This window comes from Elaeis guineensis, chromosome 7, assembly GCF_000442705.2.
Source record: "Elaeis guineensis isolate ETL-2024a chromosome 7, EG11, whole genome shotgun sequence".
Classification (NCBI taxonomy): Eukaryota; Viridiplantae; Streptophyta; class Magnoliopsida; order Arecales; family Arecaceae; genus Elaeis; species Elaeis guineensis.
The window spans coordinates 89,202,836-89,225,261 of record NC_025999.2 but is presented as its reverse complement, the minus strand read 5'-3'; the positions used below and the strand labels follow the sequence as shown (position 1 = coordinate 89,225,261).

The following is a 22,426-nucleotide window of genomic DNA, read 5'->3' as shown; positions in this document are numbered from 1 at the left end:
AATTGAAGGCAGTGCAAACGAAAGGCATATGTGCAAAATTTGGTAGGTTGGAAGGATATAGAGAGGTTCATAAAGAAATAAAAACATCTTACATTATTAAAAGAAAAGCTATAGGAGGCAAATTAGTGCCCCACAAATATTATCATAGGTTAAAGGCATGATATTGTTAGTTCTTGGCTAAAATATAGGGTATGCTTGAGAAATTAACTCATCTTAAAGTGCTGCATTTTTTGTTTGTTTCATCTAATTAGATTAGTTTATAATTTTTTAAAGGTAGTTTGCGAAATTTGTCAGACCAGACAAAATGATACTTCATATTTTTCTTATGCTATCAATATTCATGCTTGATCTAGTGTTCAAAGATATCACTTGATAAAATTGGAGTTTTGATATATAATATGATAAAAAGAGATAAGATTAGATTACTTATCCTAGTTTTTTTATTCCCCTTTTGAATTTCTTGTTATCATAGATTTAGCCATCCACAACAATGGCTTGTATTACAACCTTTGACAAATTTAATTATTATAGACTGCATGAAAATTTCTTGCTCTACAATTTTGAAAGAAAAGCATTCAATTAATACTTTCTTGAGAAAATATTTAATTAACAGTTCAAATGCTAGTCCGAGATAAAAGGTGAAGAGTACCATATTTATGCTCTTTCTCCTTCTACAGGATCTTTTAAGATCTATGACAAACCAATGATAAAGTCAGCACAAGTAAAAAGAATGATCATGGAGTAACATAATCAATAGACTTACATCCATCCCTGAAAAAGATCTCTTTTAAACCAATCTTGAGTAAATACATCTGTGTAAACTAAAATAGAAAAATATTAAGAAGCTCGGACGAAATATCAGTCACAGCCATCCATAATGTTAATCCAATGTGATTTGCTAAACATGATCTACCTAATCTGTTGTACCATTAGCCTCTCTAATATTAGTTGGATGTCTAGCTAGGACATCATCTCCCAAGATCTTTTCGGTACTGCGCGGTGCAGCAGAAAGAAAGAAAAAATAAATAGAAAATAATCAAATACGTGGATCAGCCAAAAAAAGAACTCATCTCCATGGGGCATGCAAACTTCACTATGAGAAAAGAAATATTACAAAAAGAGATCTCACCCTCAACCCTTACACACCCAATTTTTCCCTCACAAGAAGTTCTCCCTCACAAAAGCTCTCTCTGTAGAAAGACCCCCTGGAACCCCTGAAGTGACCGCTGTCCGCTATCCATGAGCCTCCTGCTTCTCCTCTCAGTGCCGCAGTCCCTCTCTCTCTTCACGGGTTCTCTGTTTTCATGCATGTTTCTCTATTTTTGCTGAAGAAACCACACCGCAAGACCAACAGGGCACCACCATACCTTACTGTTCAGGTATAGGGCCTTTTAAAGGCCTTAAACCTCACTTAGATTAGGATTAGGAGCCCTAATCAAGCTCAAAACAAGTCTCAGACCGTCGAATCAATACCGCAAGCCTCCAGAGCCATTCGATCGCGATCGGTCCATGGAATAGTACCGTGGATCGCATGAAATATGTGAAAAATGCCGACGCGGTCTATGCCCTCCTTTGTGCACCGTCCGGTCCACGATGGACTGGGCAAACGAGCCGTCAGATCCACGATGGACTGGGCAAACGAGCTCCCAAGGTGTGCGTGGGCCTGGGCCATGCCCGTGCGGTGCGCTTAGGCTCGGGTTGTACCCCGCACGCCAGCACCTGGGTTGCACGCTACACGCTGGGCCGCACCCTATGCACCTAGCCCGCGCGCTATGCACTGGGCAGCTCCGCCGGCAGTCCTCCGTCGTCTCGAATTTTGTGCCAACTTCAAATACATGTTTCTCCTCCTTCCGAGCTCCGTTTGAGGTGATCTTGATCTCGTTGGACTTCATCTTTCATCACAGACCTCGCTGTAGCTCAATATGGATCGAATCTCGAGGTATCAAATCCTAACAATCTCCATCTCGACTTGATATTCAGCCTTCTCTTAACTCCGAGAGCTTCTGGATCTCTTCACCCCCATGTCCTAGGGCAATCGCCTGCTGATCATAGATGGATAAACATGGGAGTCGAGCCAGACCGCTTGATCTCATCTTCATCGTATGCTGTGCTTCTCCTGACCTGAGATCTGCTCGGGGTATCATCCTGCAGTAATAGGAATCTCACCTTGCGATGTCACTTCTCGTCCTCCCAAGTCTCCTGTCTCGTGTACGATCCACCTCCACTCGAAGTTCCACCTCGCTCTGGGCTCCTCCTGGCTCCTGAAACTCCATCTCGCACTGGACTCTCCGTCAGATAATAATGTCCTCTCCTCTCATTTTTCTCCTCCAGTATAATCCTATCACCGCATAGCACCTTCAGGATTTCTCCACTAGCTATCATTTCGTAGTCTCTCAAATCCAGTCTGCTCAGTGAGATAAGATTTCATCCAAAATTGGGTATGTATCGGATCTCTCTCAATTTTCTCACTGCACCATCATGTATCCTCCAGCTGACCGTTTTGATGCCTCTGATCGCATAGCTCGATCCATCCGATAGATAAATAGTGCCCTCACTATTCTCTAGAGAGTCAAACTACTGCTCTCTATAACATACATGATGGATACATGTAGAATCTAATATCCACTACTGAAAAGAAGTAGATACCTCATCAAATATCTCCAGGACATCTTTCTCTGAATCACTACTGACCGTCGCTACAGCACTCATCATCCGATCTTTGAATTGAGGATAGTCTTTGGCTAGATGCCCCAACTCTTCACATCAGTAACATCTGATCTTGCTCAAGTCCCTTCTGGACTTAGACCGCCCTCGTCGTGATCTTCTGTCGCTTCATCTACCACCTCCTGATCCTCCAGAAACCACCAAAGCTGAGCTACCGACACCTGAGCTCGAAGTTGGGTTCTCCCTCCTGAGAACCTCATTCTGGAGTATCGTCGTGGTGATCTCGTCCATCTTGATGGTACTCTTTTTCACTAGAAAAGCAGTCACCAATGATTCGTATAAAGGAGAAAGCGACACTAGCAAAACCAGTGCCATGGTCTTCTTCTTAACATTCTCACCAATGCTGGGGAGGTCGGTGAGGATCTTCTAAAAGTGACTTAGATGCTCCTGCACATTCTGTTCCTCAGCCATCCGCAGCTGGTAAAACTACCTCCAGAGAAAAAGAATGTTGGTAAGAGATTTCGTTATGTACGACTATTCGAGCTTCAACCATAGCACCGTCGGAGAAGTCTCGCTAAGCACATAGATCACCACCTTTCCACTAGGCACATGCGGATGGTACTTACCGTCTGCATCTGTAGTCATTTTCAATTTCGCATCTCCATGGTGGTCGGCTTCTCCTCGCACAAGAGAGCATCAATCAATCCTTACTAGATGAGCACGTCCTTCACCCTTACCTGCCACAAGGAGAAATTGCTCTTTCCATCAAATTTATTGATCTCTATCTTGATTGATCTTATCTTCTCCATCTTTAGTCTTGTTCACCACCGCTGCAATCTGCGTGCTTGTATCATCTCGCTCTGATACTACTTGTTGGATAGATATCTAGTCAAGACACCACCTCTCAAGATCTTTTCGGTACTGCGCGATGCAGCAGGAAGAAAAAAAAAATAAACAGAAAATAATCAAATACGTGGATCAGCCAAAAAAAAGCTCGCCTCCATGGGGCATGCAAACTTCACTATGAGAAAAGAAATATTACAAGAGGAGATCTCATCCGCAACCATCGTACACCTAATTTCTCCCTCACAAGAAATTCTCCCTCATAAAAGCTCTCTCTCTAGGAAGACCTCCTGAACTCCTGAAATGACCGCTGTCCACTGTCCACGAGCCTCCTGCTCCTCCTCTCAGCACCACAGTCCCTCTCTCTCTTCACGAGTTCTTTGTTTCTGCGCACGGTAGAGGCTGTCATGGTCGGTCATTGGACCCTGTCATGGTTGCCACTGGACCTTCCTCTTTCGGTTACAGGCATTGTTGGTAGGGAAGAAGCCTTCTTGGCTTTGAGAACAAAGGGAAGGAAACCTCCCTTATTTCGTGAAAGAAAGAGGATACGCGGGTCCTTTGTTCCATGAAGAAAAAAAAATGAAAAGAAGAGAGAGAGTTTCTCTCTCTTCTCTTTCTTTCTACTCTAAATTTGAATTTCCACCTTTCTCTTTCTAGAAAGTTTGATTTTCTCTCTCTAAAATTATTTTTCTTTACAATTTTTTTTTCTCTCTAAAAATCGTCTCTCTAAGATTAGCCAGTGAAATTTTTTTTTTTCATAATTCTAATCCGATTTCAACAAATAGAGTCATGATCTGTGATCACCAGATAGCATGCCAATACTCACCTTAACCAGATCAAGTATCTCTAGATTTGATCATCGATCTATGATTTTTGTTGGACCATCTATACATTAATTCGATCATGACTTGATTAAATCATCTTAATTAGACTGATCGAATTATTGGATAGTATCATCTGATTAGTTTTATTCGATCTTATCGATTTCTCTCTCCTCTGATATTCTCTCTTTATATGATTTACAAATTTAATTCATTTCTATGAGCTTGAGTTGATTTTGATAGAAGAATTTTGATTTAAAATTTTATTTTTTGATTTAATTATAAATTAAAATTAATATAAGAATATAATTTTAAATAATAAGTTCTAAAGAATGCCCTCAAGATTAATCAATTTGTTCTTTCAATCTTCTATGAAAGATAAGTAAGAAACTATCTTTTCAAGATATTTTATAATTATTTTTAAAATAAATATCAATCTTTAAATTATGCATGATTTATGGAACTGTGTTTTGAATGAAAAATGATTTCTGAAATATCATGATTTATTGATTTATTATGAAATATGCATATATTTAGTGAAAATTATGATATTTATATGTTATGTTACAAAACTTTGATATGGATTGAATTTGACTCTCAGTCTAACTATATTTCAATAGACCCCACCATTGGAGAGTATATGTTGGTAATCAATGGATTCTGTTAATGGAGATTATACGTTGGTACTCAGTGGACCCTGCTAGTGGGGATTGTGCGCTGGTATTTAATGAACTCTGTCAGTAGAGATTATGCATTGATATTCAATGGATTCTGCCAATGGGACTTATAAGTTGGTATTCAGTGGACCCCATCAATGGGGTTAAATATTGGTCATAGTTAAAGACTATTGAGTTATATGTATTTTTGATTTGAGTCAGATTTATGGTTATACATGCATATGAGTATTGAAATTATTTGACTTATTTAAATAAATATAAAATATGTTCTTATGTTTATTCATGGCATTATGTTTGAACATTATTTTTGATATTCATTATTTATCGGGTTGTCGAGCTCATTATCTCTCTCTTTTATTTTTCAGATTCAGATTTTTAATGACAGACAAAGATACTATTTTGAGAGTAAGCTAGAAGTGAGAGCCGATAGCATAAATTTGTTAATTGAAATGTAATTGATGTAAGATCTTTGAATATTGTTGAAATTTTATGAGAGATCAAAGTTGATTTTAGTTAGTTAAATTTTGGACTAAATTTATTATGAATTCTGCTGTAATATATTGATATCATATTTGGAATGTCTTACATGCTTGTGGGGAGAGTTCTCTATAGGCATGCAGCAGTTGTCGCGACCTCCGGCTTGCAATCTCTCGGATCGATGGTGCAATACTTCCAGTCCATCAATCATTAAAGCTCAACACATCAAAGATCAATGGTTCCATTAATTTAGCTGGCAAATGATAGTGGGATCCTTATGATTTGCAGTTATGTGGTGCATGGTCTTCTATCAACCCTCAATTGGCCATCGTCTCCCTTTGGATGCATGGCCACAATGAGCAAATTGCTGCTCTCCAGGAGCCCGTCATCTATATGGGTGGAAAGAAGAACATGGCAGCATGATCACCGGCCATCCCCCGATAGTCTTCACGGCAGAGATCGGAGAGTTGGAAGACATCAGCTCTATATAAGCGGACCAAGAGATTTCTGGAGGGAGTTCACGTTAGAGTCCAAGAAGCTATTGTACCTTGTTGCCCCCGCCATTTTCACCTCCATATGCCAGTACTGCTAGGTGGCCATCACCCAGATGTTCACCGACCAAGTCGGCATGCTCGAGCTTGCTGCCATCGCCTTCGAGAACTTCGTCATTGCCGGCTTCTTAAGATGGACGGGAATTTCGGATCAAATTTTTACTCCCAGCAACTTTTTCATTAAACCATTTTTTCCCTATGAAGTCATGGTTTACCGTGGTTATGCATTTAATGGGAACCAGATTTTATGGGTAACATATAGAGCTTTTATTGGCTTTGCCTATGTCGTATATGTTAGAATCATTCTACTTAATAATTTTTCCCTATACTTGTTCATGCTTCGTTCCTCTAATGTTCTCTCTCCCTCCAGCGTTTCGATCCTAGGCCCTAGACTATTCTATCGGGTTTTAGCCAAACGGGCGTTATCTCTATTAACCACAAAATGCCTCCAGATCATGATGCTTCAAAGTGTGGCGTCATGAGATGCATGGCTAAGTATGTCCAAAAAGAAGTTTCCAATAATTTCTCACGACATATACCGGAATAAAGAGAACAAAGAAGGTAACTACCTAATCCATGGCATCGTATCCCTTGAAATATATATAAGAAACTTTATATACTATGTACAATTTCGTCAATTATTAAATGATGGATAAAACCTCTTCCTGCATGAATCAATATGGTGGTACAATATCAGGAGAGTCCAAGTATCTGGGGTGAAGAATGGTACCTCACTCACTAGTGTGAGGTGTTGTCGACCTGCTTTCCCATCTCCCTGCAACAGAATCCGGGGAATAAGGTCGAACATTTTTCAGTAAGCTGGCGTCTTCTCTCACTAGAACATCAGCGTCCACCACATTCTTGGTCTTATACTCTCCAGTCTCTATCTCTCTCAACAGCTCCAGAACCTCCTTAATTGTTGGTCTCATCTCGCTCTCTAATTGCAAGCACCTGAATGCTAGCTCAGCCACCAGGGTGATCATCGTCTTCATCTCCCAATCTGAGTGATACCCGAGACTTGGATCCACCAGCTGCTCCAGTTGGCAATTCTGGATCTTACTAATTGCCATGTTGGACAAACTAATCTCATGAAGTGGTCCTATTGGTGTCGACCGCCGGTTTTGATGATATGAGCTCTGCTAGTACTACCCCGAAGCTATAGACATCACTCTTGTCCGTGAGCTGGTAGCACTGGTGATAGACAGGATCGACAAAACCAGGGGTGCCTTGCGGAGCGGTAGATACATGGGTGGCGTCAAGTGGGAAGAGCCGTGACAATCCAAAATCAGCAACTTTCACATGGAAGCTGCTGTCAAGCAAGATGTTGCTGGTCTTGACATCCCGGTGTATGACTTGTGGTTCGACAGAATGGAGGTAGGCGAGTGCATCAGCTGTTTCAATGGCAATGCTCATACGGATGGGCCATGAAAGGGCTCGGTCATGTGCACGGGAGCCATGGAGGTGATCCGCGACAGTTCCATTGGACACGAACTCATACACAAGTAGGAGTTCACGGCTGCGGTGCGAGGTGCAGCCGTAGAGAGAGACAAGGTTCTGGTGGCGAAGGCGAGAGAGGATTTCAACCTCATTCATGAACTGCTCGACATGCTTCAAGTTGTGGTTATATAGTCGCTTGACTGCGACCACACGCCCATCTCGGAGCTTTCCTGCATGTAGAAAAGCAAAGCATCAGTTTGTGCTAATAGAGCTCATTAATGGATGCACTTATGTAATATATATATATATATATATATATATATATATATATATATATATATATATATATATATATATATGAATTAGTTTGAATATATAGCAAAGAAGACCAGCCACATTAGTTTTTAGTTGGCAAGGCCAGAAACATCTGGAAGCCGAATGTTTGAAGTCAGATATAAAGTATTTTGTACCTTGGTAAACGATACCGAAGCCACCACCACCAAGTTCTCTGGAGGTACTGAAGCCGTTAGTGGCCTCGTCAAGCTCCTCGTATGAGAAGATGGGGGTCCGGTATTGTGAGCTGCCCAATTCGGGGTCTTTGTTGGAGGATGGCTCAAAAGAGGCGGTTGGGCCTTGCAGGATTGAAGAGGTCAAACGTTGCTTCCTCTTACCGTGCTTGTACCATAGAAGGCAGAGCAAGCCTACAACAATCAAGCCGCCCACGGCTGCTCCAACTCCTGCTCATGAAAATAATAATTCCCACGTGATCATTAAATGAAAATAAGAGGATAACAATTGACAAGAACACATTTGTGCTCAAGGAGAAAGTACTTAAAAATTTATATGTCTTATCCTCCATAAGTAGCTAGTATGATGCAACACAGTTGAATAGAATGGCATGATCATCCTCCTTTGCTTCCCAAATATTTAGTTATGAGAATATATATACATATATATGCACACACAGATATAATTTAGGCATTTAGAATGAATTGTTCAAACGTCTACTTCACCGAGATGGACACTGGAGGATTTTTCTGGCATCATGATCAACAATATAAATGATTTATAGCCATTTTTAAGAAAAAAATAATTTAATTGGAGGTTTTGATACATTGTCAATCAATCCCATAATATGATTTAGAAAAACTGATGGCAGAGTAAAGTTTCGTAAATTCACCAGATGCGTCTATCAAGTGTAATTTTTACTTCATATATTTCAAACATCGTTCCACCAAAGACATGATATCCCGTGATGTGTAGAATACAGAAATCATTTGAAGGGATTAGCTGAGTTGGAATCACATGTTTATTTGCTTTTTCCTGTAGTATGAAATAAATCATCAGAGCCAGAGTTTCTTACAGAACAAATATAATTCAACAAGCTTCACTAAAGCAGAAATATATGTTTCCTTTGAGACTTGTCCGCTTTCGATTAGCAAAACCTACAACTTTCTACGCAATCGCCACTAATTTAAACCTTGAACTTCTAGCTGAAACTTCATAAACAAAATTTATCGGTTGAAGCAAGCAGCCAATGGTGATACCATCACATGAGACATGATACTCTATATGTTTCAATACATTATGAAACTTGGCCAACACAGAAGGTTCATTACCTATTGCAATCATCCTCCTCGTATTGCTTTTTCCTGCAGTATCAAATAAAGCATCAACAACCAAAGGTTAGTACAAAACTGAAAAAATTTAGCAAGTTTTATCAGTAAAGAAATATCCGTTTCCTTCTAGACTTGCCCTTTTTCCTTTTGCAAAACTTACAAGTTAATTTCTACATAATTGCCACAGATATAAACCTGGAACTTCTAACTGAAACTTCGTAAGACAAATTTTATTGCTTAGAAGGAAGTAGCTACCAACCAACACGAGGCATGATACTTCAGATGCCTAAAAACGCTGCGAAATTTGGCAAACACATAAGGTTTTAGAGATCTACCATGGCATTGATTGTTGCAAAGGACCTTGGAATCTCCTGCAGTATTATGTTTGAAGCAACCCCAATCCAAATGCCAATCCGAGTCAATCTGCGATGGATATGAGTAGTAACCTGCAAATTGTAGATAAAGGTCAACATCGTCAGTGAATAACAATGTCCATCCAAACGATGGTCTTGGACCGGCCCAACACTTATTGTGACCAAATCCTTCATCCTCGTAATTGCTGGAAAAGTAGAGGTCGTATCCTCTGCAAATATTACGATCATAGAGTTCATGGAAGATGTTGGTACAAATATCATAACCATTATTCGGCCTGCAGTTGAAGAGGGACTGGTTGGGGCTTACAGATGGAGGAAGGAATGAAGTCTCGGATAGGTTAATAGGAGGATCAAATTTATAAAGGAAAGTGCAGTCTGGTGTCTGCACGTATTTACCGAACTCTTGGTCTTGAATTATGATTGACCGATGAGCGTAGTCGATATTCTTCACGATATACGAGGGCCAAAAACCATTGAATTGGACGATTAGTGTGGAGTGATTGCACGAGATCATATGACACCATCCGCATTCAGGAGGAGCGTCGTCGACTGTGTAGAAAGGAGGTCTTATTTCAATACAAGCATCACCGCATGGAAGAATATTATTCGGTGGGAATGCGCAAGAAAGATTGGGGAAAACGAAGAAGATGAAGAAGGGGACGATAAGGCAGCTGGAAAACGGAAGAGCCATGAGAAATAGCAATACGAGCCTTTGCACCACACCGCACTAATCGCAACCAGCCCGGTTAAGCGATATACGCACGCAAAAAAGACTAGAAGAAAAACAGTTTATACTCCAATATTCTCCTCGCTAGACCACATGTTGACTTGGACTGACGGACCAAGCCGCGTGGAAAACCGAGATGTTGGGCCCCACGGCCATGTGAAAAACATATCGGGAGGTGCACGGGGTTGCGTCTTTAGCGCCAACGAAGGATTCACCATCTTTCGAGCGATTTCACCGTTCACCGCTGCCCATGCGATCAGCGGACGATCCAACGGTGCCTTCGCGCAAAGGAAGGTGAGTCCTTCTTCCGCGCTAAAAATACAACTCGACCCGTTGGGAGGGTCAGAGACTAATGAAGTAGATAAAAGCAAGCGCGGAAGACTGAAGTAAACTGCGAACATTTTTTTTTCTTGCATGGGGCGTCGGATTTAAAAAGAAAAGCTGAGGTTCCTGGAAATTTCGTCTCTCTTTGAAGAATTCTTACCCTGCAGCTTTCTAGTCAAATTGAGGACTTGGAAATCAACAAAATCTTTACAACAGTATAATGAACGTTGGGTGTGGGTTGTATCTTTCGCACCGACGCATGAGTGATCTTCTTTCGCGACATAAATTATTAGATTATATTTTACATAATTTATAAAAATTTAATATTTATTTTATGACATGTACTGATGAATGGGAAGTAAAAATTAAAAGATTTTGAAAACTGTACAAAACACAATCTAACGGTTGGGTTTGTGAAAGAAAATCAAACTACTACCCTGTGGCATGAAGGATACAATCTGAACCAAGGAACATTTGGGTATAACGGAGTAGAATTTTGTTATTCATTTATGTAATTTTGACTTTGAACAAAATTTAATCTGGACTTTGTATTATTTATTATTATTATTCATTGTAAATTATTTTTTTATTGAATAAATATTTTAGATGATTTGTTTTTTATTATCACTGTCTGAGTTATATTGGTATGGACTAATATGAATAAAAAATATCAATTTTGCATATCCTATAAAATTAAATCTTAAAGTTATGCGGCTGTCTGTTGTATATTCAGCTCAGATCACCGGATCGGAACGTAATAATCGAGCCAATTAAATAAAAAAAATAAAAAAAACAACAACAGCATCATGAGTGATCACTGGGTAGGCCATGTGTTGAGTCCAAGTCTTCCATGTTATCCATAAGCTCCAAGCCTTCACGTTATTTTCCAGTCACGAAAAACCCATTTATTCTGACAGAAAAGCTTGCATAGAATAATGGTCCCCTTAAAATCAAAGTCTTCGTCTTCGTACTTGAAATGAGGATTAAAAAAATTAACAGCATAGGAATTTATCTATTCACTGAGCCTTTGACTGATATGGAAGTCTTTTTTGTTTTTTTTTTTTTTGGTAAGACAATGATATGGAAGTCTTTGTGATGCCGTAGGACGCGAATGATCATGGAAAAGTTGATCCAAGGGAAGAGCTGCGAGGACCCCTACAGACATGATTTTACTCCCACATTGATTAGGTGCACTTCGCGGCTCCATTTTTTATACTATATCTATTAAACGTCATCAAACGGTCGTACAGCAAAATTATAGATTATTTATATTTATCAGATAGCTATTAGCCAGATATTTATACTTATTTTTTCTTTATATATATATATATATATATATATATATCAGTATACATTTTTTTTCTTCTTGGACTTGTGTCTGTGAGCGTGTCACTCTTGTCTAGCAACGAGAAGAGAGAGGAAATATTCTCCAAATCTTTACGTGGTATTAAACCCTAGTTTTGATATTTTTTGATGAGTTTTTTCAATTTTCAGCCGACAAAATTTTTCAATTTTTAGTATCTTTTTGATGCATTTGCTTGCTACAACGACGGCTTTATTGGATTTCTTCGCCTACGATCTATTTATGTCTGAAATTTTGCCGGCATGGAGACCATTCTCCATGCCAAGCACCTACACGCTATTCAGATATTTTTTCTGTTAGGTTTTCTAGATTCAGCTTGTAACATCTTCTTTGCTGCATAATTATGGAAAACTTGAGTTCTTCCTCTTCACATCTGCATCAGAGTCAAGATGCTACTTCACCTTATTACCTAACGTCCCCTTATGAATTATTATTTTCTAAACCTTCAAATTATTCACATTTGCATACTTTTGGTTCTCTTTGTTACGTCCATCACCAAAAGAAAGATAGGTTTGCTCTTAGGTCATCTAAGTATCTATTTATAGATTATCCACAAGGAACTAAGGGTTATAAAGTGTATGATCTTGAGAGTGAGCAAGTATTTATTTATCGTGATATTATGCCTTATGAGAATGCCTTTTCTTTTACCTCTCAAAAGTGGCCAGCATCTAAATCTGTCACTACCACACCTACATATAGTGATGCCTATTATCGACGGTAAGCCCACTTTATCATACCATGATCAACCACAGTTTTTGAATCATGATCTACCTTCGATTCCTTCTCCATCGGCTGATGTTGACTCAGTAAATGATTATGATTCCTCACCAGCTGAACTCATACCTTGACAGCCACAAGATCCACAACGTAATCGCACGCTATACTCCCAGATACTTGAAGGATTATGGATGCAAATTTTCTGAAGTGGTAAAGTCTCCATCTCCTGGTTCTCAATCAATCTCTTCAGATTCAGCCTATCCCATTGTTAATTTTGTTACTTACAATAATTTTAGTTCTTCATATTGTCCTTACATAACTTCTCTCGATGCTCATTATGAGCCCAAATCCTATTCACAAGCAATCAAGGACCCCAGATGGTGTGAAGCTATTGCTGCAGATATCGCTGTCCTTGAAAAAAACAGCACTTGGACTTTGGAATTTTTGCTTGAGGGTAAGAAACTGATAAGTTTCAAGTGGGTTTTTAAGATCAAACATAAGGTGGATGAAAGGGTTGAAAGATATAAGGCTAGACTTATGATAAAAGAATATACCCAGGTTGAAGGCCTTGATTACATAGAGACCTTTGCATCGTAGTTAAACTTGCTATAGTTCGGTGTTTTATAGCAGTGGCGGCTGCTGAACACCAGAATCTTTTTTAGCTTGATATTAATAATGCATTTCTGCATGGAGATCTACATGAAGAAGTTACATAGTTCCACCTTTTGGCTATTTTAAACCTAATGATAATCGAGTGTCCCATCTATGCAAATCTTTATATGTTTGAAACAAGCTTCTCATCAATGGTTTGAGAAGTTTTCATCCTCTTTGCTCCAATTTGGTTGTACTCGATCAAAAGCAGATCACTCTCTCTTCACATTTCAACATAGTAGCTCTTTTATTGCTATCTTAGTCTATATTGATGATATGATTCTTGCAGATAATGATTTGAAAAAATGCTAAGAAATCAAGAGTTGTCTGTGCACTTGCTCGATCAGTTTCTGAAATTGTTCTTAATCAATGCAAGTTTGTACTTGACATACTTGATGAAATTGGCATGATGGGATGCAAGCCACCAAAAGTTCCTCTTCCTCAATAACATAGGTTATCATTAGAAGAAGGTGATCAAATTGATAACCCAAGCCAATATCGTAGGTTAGTAGAAAGGTTGATTTACCTAATAGGGTCTCAGCCTAATATGACATATGCTGTACATGATATGTTGAAAAACGTAGGCGATTTTATGCATATATTTCAAATATTTTTGATCAATTTATAGCAAAAGATAATTAGATTAATCAAATTAATCTAACATGTATATAATCTAATTATCAAATCAACCTACTTTAAAATCTATGATATGATATATTGCATATAAAATCTAAAAAATATTAAAAATAAAATCAACATGCATGAATATAAGCAGTAAATCACATCTATTTCTAATTCAGAACTCGATATCTGAGTACCGGTTGATGATTGCCGCTACTGAAAATATGGTAGAGATGGTCCTCACTAGATGCTCATAGCTGCACACGCGTCCGACCTCTACGAAAAATCTATTCGAAGCTTTGATCTAATAGATCTTCTCGGGAGTGCTAGCTCACACAAAGACCTTCTTCTTAGCTGATCTGGATCATTTCTTCAAATCTTTGAAATCTTTTCAGAAGTTGAAGATAGATTTTTGAAGAAGCTGAAGAGGTGGAAGAAAGATGGAGAAGAAAATAATTTTTTTCTTATTTTTCTCTCTTCCCAAATCCTTGATCCAAATCCTAGGATTTTTTTTATCTTACGCTCACCCAAGAGAAGAGGACTCTCCTCTTCATTTTTTTCATGCCAAGAACCATGCCCCAACACTTTTACCATGTAAAGCTCTCTCTCTGGTTTCTCTCTTACATGCACACACAAATAAAACCCTTTTATTATGGTGTGTAAGGAGTAAGGGAGAAGAGTCCAAGAGATCTTGGACTCTTGATGTGTTGTCGCACCTTTTTAAATCTCACGTCAAAATAAATATGGGATGGCCCCTTTGTTATTTTTTCATGATAAAACCAGATCACATCTGATTTCCCACGATGAGAAATTCCCATATTATTGCACAGAATAAGAGGAATAAAAGGAAGTAGCGTAGAGGTCTAATAGATAATGTCAAACATTATCTTTTATGGTTACCAATTCAAATCTCATTTGAACCTTCCATAAAAATCAGATAACACGCATATTTGGATGTGAGAAAGGAAGACGAGAGAGCTTCTTAGCATGGAGAAAAGTTCATGCAAAAACTCTTTTGGCGTGATGAAGAATGGTGTCAAAAATTATAGCGCATGGGAGAGAGAGTCCAATCCTATATGGACTCTTTATTTTCTTATTTGAATTCAAACCAAATCACATCTGGTTTAGTCCAAATAAAATAAATAAAACTTAATCTAATTAAGTTCATAAATTTTTAATCAAATCTTAATCAAATTAAAAATTGATTGAACCAAAGTTCTGATCAAATCAGAGATAATTCTTTCTTAGCGATTAGATCATCTCATAACCTAATTAGATCAAACCTAATTGAATCTAATTTAATTAGATTTTATTTAATTCTTTTTGCTCAATCAAATTAAGCTAATCAATAATCTAATTGTTAATTTATCCTCCATTAATTCACTAACACTTGTTGAATAAATTTATTGTAACTTTTGCATAAGGTTAAATATCAATTGAATTGATGATTAAGTCTTTGAACGATTTTCAATCGTTGATCAACCACATGATCAGTCAAAATTTTTTTTTGAGTGTGACCCCATAGGTTCGAACCTAAATCGATAGTACAGAAATAAATTTTTGAACCAATTGATGTAACCATCTAGCAATAATGATCCAACGTCTGAATAGATCGAATGACGGTGAAGCAACATTCAAGAACCTACTAGCATATGGTTATCATATAATTCATCTTTTTGACCCTAATGCTCAAGGACGACCTAGAATTTAACTGTCAATTCTACATAAGTCATCCATATTATATTTCAATCTTTCAAATCTATCATATGGATTATTTTAGCTCAGGTTTTGCTAAATTAAAATATATTGATACATTAACTCCTACTAATTTGGAGGGTTCAATCTCAATTTGACTCATACACCGACTTGATAAGTATTTGACTATACTCAAAAATCTTTCATCACTGAATTATAAACTCAAATAGTCCGACACCAAAATACAGTGAGTTGCTTACACGTCACCATAGTGATCTCAAGTCAGAGAAATATTTATACCCATATCCTTCGCAAGCTATCTTTGACAGAAAAGTGCTCCGCAGTTGATCACGTTCAGTAACGATGTACTCTTACATCTCACCTGTATGCCATACTCATGTCTCCACACTATTTGGTTACGAGGACAACCAACATATATAGCACACAACGACCTACACTTGATATCGCTATCGTCCTAGTAATAGTGTATCGTTTAATCGTAAACTAGTTTAAAGACTATGTGATAAATCTTCTTTTATCGATCAAAATAATCCTAAGAACTTCATCACAATATAGAAGTTCATTAGAAGATATAACCTATGATGAAAAAAGATCAAATAATATTTATTATCGATCAATTTATATATATTTATAATTACACAATCGTCAAACAATTGATTTTAGGACATATTTTTCAACAACTCTCACTTGAACTAAAGTCAATCAGTATAGTATTATATACCCATCTTCGATTTATCATCTCAGAACTCCTAGATACTAAGGCTTTAGTGAATGGATTGGTCAGGTTCTTCTTTCCGTCGATCTTGTAAAGATTGACATCACCTTAACAGATTTTTTGAAAAAGATGGTAGCGATACAAGATACTTGGTAAGCTAATGAAACTTCGGCTCCTTGACATGAGCTATGGCTCCGGTGCTGTACAATACAGCATAACCATCATCGGAGGGTGCCACTCCTAGCTTGTCAATGAACCTCTATAATCACATAGCTTCATTGCAAGCATCAGATGCTGCAATATATTCTGCCTCACAATTTGAATTGGCTATAATTTTTTTTTGAAATTATTTTAGCAGATTACTCCATTATTTAGGATAAAGATGTATTCTGACACGTTCTTGCTATTATTATGTCTAACCAAAAACTAGAGTCATACTCTACAAATTTTAAGTCAGATTCTTTATAATCGAGTTACCAGTCTTTAGTATTTCTCAAATACTTATGGATGACCTACCAGTGATTCTCATCAGGATCTTGCAGGTATCCACTTACTACCCTAGTGAGTATACCATATCCGATCTTATACATGGTGTATATGATAAAATAAATTTTAATTATAAATACCCTATATATGTTGGACTAGAAAAATCAAAGCAGCCTCTTATATCTATCTCTATAGATCTTCATCTCTAGAATGAAAGATGCTTTCCTTAAGTCCTTTATGGAGAATAATAATAATAGTAAAATCTTTATTTTCTATAATGTAAAGAATGTCATTTTTGACTAAGAGAATTTTATTCATATACAAAACAAGAAATACACTCACAGAACTCTTAACCCATTTGTATTTGCAGGGTTTATCTTCGTTCACAATTAAGCTATGTATTTTGATCACTTTTCAAAATACATGTTCCAACTTCGAAATATTTAGCATTACCATGAAAAAAAAATCTCGATATGGTCAATACCATAACATTGACAATATCCTTAGGCAACCAGACGGACTATGTAGGTCTCCACCTTCTCGTCTGTGCTCTCTGATCATATTGAAGATCTACCTACACTCTTTGAATTTTATCCCTTCGAGTGGATCAATGAGTGTCCATACACCATTGACCTTTATGGACTCCATTTTGAACTTTATAGATCCAAGCCACTAATCGGAGTCGGACCTCTGCATGACATCCATATAGATGATCAGATCTTTATTGTTCTCATCGAGTTCAATAGGATCATATCTTGAAATTAGAAATTAAAGTATCTATCTGACAGATGTAGTAGTCTATCGGATCTCCTTAATGGTGTCTCAATAATGGGTTCCAGATTTGATCTAATCAAATTCGATTCTATGAGTTTATTAGATTGTGTCTGTTCTTCTATCTGTCAAACTTTATAAGTTTCACATTAAAAGTATCAGTTCCTTCATCAAGGTACTCTTTTTCTAAAAAGAATGCCGAACAATTCTTGTTCTTTAGCAAGGTAGAAGTTATATCCTCTAGATTCTTTAGAATTATCCTACAAAATAATACACATAGGATCGAGATCTAAGCTAATTGGTCTGTAAATGCTTGACATAAAACTAACACTCTCAAACCCTAAGGTAAAAAAAATATTAGCTTACGTCTAGTCCATATCTCATATGGAGTCTTTGTGACTGATTAATTCGGAATCCAGTTCAAAACATAACAAGCAGTCTTAAGAGTATAACCCTAAAAGGAGACTGACGGACTTGTAAACCTCATTATGGATCGAACTATGTCTAACAAAGTCAATTTCAATAAGAGAGAATCATATTCTCTTCTAGATATGTCAAAAATTCATCGGAAAGACATTCTCCTCTTTGGTCTGACCAAAAAACTTCAATGCTCTTCCAGTTCATTTCTCTACCTTATTATAGAATCATTTGAATATTTCAAATAGTCCAAATTTATGACAAACATATTTGTAGATCCAATACATCAGCATGTATCAGATTCAAAATATCATTAGCTCGTTCATCTTTTCTAGCAAAAGGTGACATGGTCATCTTGCTAAAGAGATAGGATTGATAGATTGATAATGATTCACAATCATTAACTTCGAAAATTATCTTCCATTGATCCTATTCTTGTTTATATGACCAAACCTAAATTGTCAAAGGTAGGCATCCATGACATAATCTACTTTAGGAATTTGATTGATGTGTACAGTATACTAACAGGCTGTGACTATTCATAAATATCATTTTTCAATTATCCACATGATTTTGACATCATTCATAATGATATCACAAAAATTATTAGACAATAGTAATAATCACTAAAATGACATTGATAGAATTAAGAATAAGCTCGATGATTCTTAAAATCAGGATTGAAATATAACTTCCATCTCTAAAATTCAGAAATCTTTTATTGTTTCTAATCCTTCTACTAATCTGAAGTCGTTGCAACAATTTGCATGAACTTCTGATATCCAATATCTAGATAGTAATGTCACAGATAGAGAAATCACAAGGTATTATCATATAAGTACCTTGTCCAGCAATCCTTTACTGATTTCTCTTTCTTAGTCTGTTCGGATCAAGAGACTCTGCCAGACTAGGTTAACTTTAGACTTCTTTATCAGTTTGGTCTCCTCAGCCCAAGCATGATTTTTTTGCACCTTCTTTTCTTTTTCTCAAAGGATTATTGCCCTACTGAAGACATATCTTTAGAGGTATGAAAAAACTCCTTCAATATTTGAAGGATTTCCTCCCACTTGAGCATCATCAAATTTACAATTAAATTTGTATTCTTCACTCTCTTAATAACATCACACGGTGATATGATCATTTGGTCACTTCTGATAAGTGCTTTTGATCGCATCATGTGTGTTGGATGAAGGAACATCAGATGCTGGATCCATAATCATATATAGGATCCATTCGTGCTCTAGAACTATTTACAACTTTCGATATCATCTATCAAAGTTGGATCCTATAAATTAGTCACTGTCAAATAGTGAACGGAGCAACAGACATTTAGCCATAACTGAAAGAAAAATACAAGATCTCTATATTTATGAATTGATTAAGCCTAAAGATTTGAACTTTAGTCTAAAGGTTTTTTTACTATTTTAGTCGAATTGATAGCCTCTACCTCCAATCCGAAGAATTATCCTAATTTTTTAGCGGGTATCAAAATTCACACAAACTACACACGAGCCTGACTTTGGCCAGCTCATCCATGTATGTCTATGGGTAGATTCTTAACCAATTATTTTAATAAATAATTTCTAGTAATTGATTTAGCCTCAGATAATTTTTTAGTTGACTTTGATCTTTTTTACAAGTCCTGGTTAGGTCCAATTGTTAATATAATCATATTTAAGAATTCAACTATCAAATAATCAGATCCAATTTTGACCGACTAATCTGACCACTTGATAGAGAGATTCGATTAAGTCATCATATTATGAATGATAATCTCAATAACAGATGAGCACCAGGCCTTTGGGCCTCCAATGATCATCATACTAATGGATCCATTATCACCCAACTTAATGAGAGGCTATGATCTAGTTATCATCATAATCAGCTCATTTTAGAGACCTAATAATTTAAAAAATTTAATCAATTTAGAGAAGAGAGAAGAATAGATCAATCAATAGATCACAATCCTCCCACTGACTTCACCAAGTCAATTAGTCAAATTAGGTCATGTTGATCGAACTGGCATCTAGATCAGTCACACTGATCAACCTTAATGATATAGATCAACTCGAATCACTTAGCGATCTAATCAAAATATAATCCATCAAATTGATCAGATAAGTGAGATCGATAAAAGGGTCAGCTAAGCTTTCCTTAAACACTCAATTAAAAATTACTAGTTGAAATTTCGAACTTACCTTAGACACCTATTGGTTAACTTGTTTCAATTTGACCAACTTAATAATTTAGGTTCAACCATTGAGCCACAATCAAGGTTCATTTGGTCTAATCAAAGATATGGACTTGACCATCTACAACTACTGTATTGGTTCTAGAGAAATTCTGATTTAATCTAATTCAATATTTGATTAGATTTAATCAATTTTTTTATTTAGTCTATTAACTCTTTGATTCTAACCTTAGGTCTAACCCAATTAAGAGGACCTGATTTGAGCTAACCCATACCTCCATATTTTATACAATATCATTAGATCTTAAATCACAATTCTAGATCTAATTGATTCTATGCTTAATTTTTAATTAAATTTCAGCATCAATATGGGTTTAGATTTAGGTTTGAAATAATTTTAATCTTTTTATTTTGTAAATAATTTACAACAAATATTATACAAAGATTTTTTATTCTGAAATTGAGTCAACTCAATCAACATTGAACCGGCTACACAAAGAGATTGGATTAACTCAGTTCAAAACTGGATCGACTCAGTAATTATGCGAGTATGATTCAAAAAATTTCAAATCTAAAATATCTTAGATAATACTAAAATAAAATCAATCATAAATATCTTTTAGATCACATCTAAATATTTTATGATTTGAAATTTTATATTTTTATGATTAAAATAATTTTAATTATATGGATTAGATGTTTTATTTTTCATATAACTTTATATCACATATAACAAACCTAGAATTTTAAGATCTAGGATTTTACAGAAAAATAAGTTTTTTTTTTTGCGTTCTTCTTCATAGGATCTAACTACATAGCACCCCTATACGTCATAAGAGCATCCCATCGAATGGAAAGAGAGGACCCTTAAACCCTTCTTGCTCCTATGATCGGATGGTCTGGTGATCAATCCAATCCAAGTATTTTACTAATCGGGTCATCTAATCTAATCACATATCACATATGCTTGAATTTAGATCTAATCTAAATTATATCAGATCTAATCATAACTTTAGATCACATCTAAATTAGATCATAAATATCATATGCAATATATGAAATCAGATTTTATCAAAGATCAGCACAAACTAGAATAACCTGTTCACTGTAAGGGATAAATTCTATAACAGGACAATCTTATATTAGTTTGTGCAATCAACCATTAATTAAATTCAGATCTAAGATATCATGTATCATATTTAAATAAAATTAAAATTTAGATTTAATATGTACATATAACATGTCATAATGAACCTAGGATCTGATACTACTGTTGGAAAATATAGACGATTTCATGCATGTATTTCAAAATTTTTTGAATAAATTATAGCAGAAGATAATTAGATTAATCAAATTAATCTAATATACATATAATCTAATCATCAAACCAACCTACTCTAGGATCTATGACATGATATGTTGCATATAAAATCTGAAAAATATTGAAGATAAAATCAATATGCATGTATGTGAGCAGTAAATCATATCTACTTCTAATTTGAGTTCAAAACTCGATACCTGAGTATGGATCGATGATTGTCGCTGCTGAGAATATGGTAGAGAGGATCTTCGTTAGTTTCTTGCAGTCGCACATGCATCCGACTCTATGAAAAATTCACTCAAAGCTTCGATCTGATCGATCTTCTCGGACGTACTAGCTCGTGTAAAGATCTTCTTCTTAACTGATCTATATCTTTTTTTTAAATCTCTGAAATCTTTTTAGAGATTGAAAATGGACTTCTGAAGGAGATGAAGAGGTAAAAGAAAGAAGGAGAAGAAAATAATTTTCTTCTTATTTTTCTCTCTTTCCAAACCCTTTGTCAAAACTTAAGGATTTTTTGATCTTGCGCTCACCCAAGAGAAGAGAACTCCCCTCTTCTTTTTTTTCATGCCAAGAACCACACCCCAATACTTTGACCTTGTAAAGTTCTCTCTCTGGTTCCTCTCTTACATACACACACAAATAAAACTCTTTTATTATAGCGTGTAAGGAGCAGAGAAGAAGAGTCCGAGAGATCTTGGACTCTTGATGTGTTGTCGCACCTTTTCAAATCCCATGCCAAAACAAATATGGGACACCTCCTTTGTTAATTTTTCATGATAAAACCAGATCACATCTGATTTCCCATGATGAGAAACCCCCATGTTGTCACACAAAATAAGAGGAATAAAAGGAAGTGGCATGGAGGTCTAATAGATAATGTCAAACATTATCTTTTATGGTTACCAATTCAAATCTCATTTAAACCTTCCATAAAAATCAG

General features: G+C 36.4%; 1 protein-coding gene across 1 annotated transcript; it reads right to left on the bottom strand.

The window, feature by feature from the left end:
- Nucleotides 1-6,594: 6,594 nt before the first annotated feature.
- On the bottom strand, nucleotides 6,595-10,242 carry LOC105048769 (LEAF RUST 10 DISEASE-RESISTANCE LOCUS RECEPTOR-LIKE PROTEIN KINASE-like 1.1). The gene is given in 5 exon segments (XM_073261457.1): nucleotides 6,595-7,121; nucleotides 7,123-7,700; nucleotides 7,941-8,207; nucleotides 9,090-9,122; nucleotides 9,425-10,242. Coding segments are annotated over 5 exon segments (1,965 nt in total). The 5' UTR covers nucleotides 10,155-10,242; the 3' UTR covers nucleotides 6,595-6,764.
- Between the last annotated feature and the right edge of the window lie 12,184 nt (nucleotides 10,243-22,426).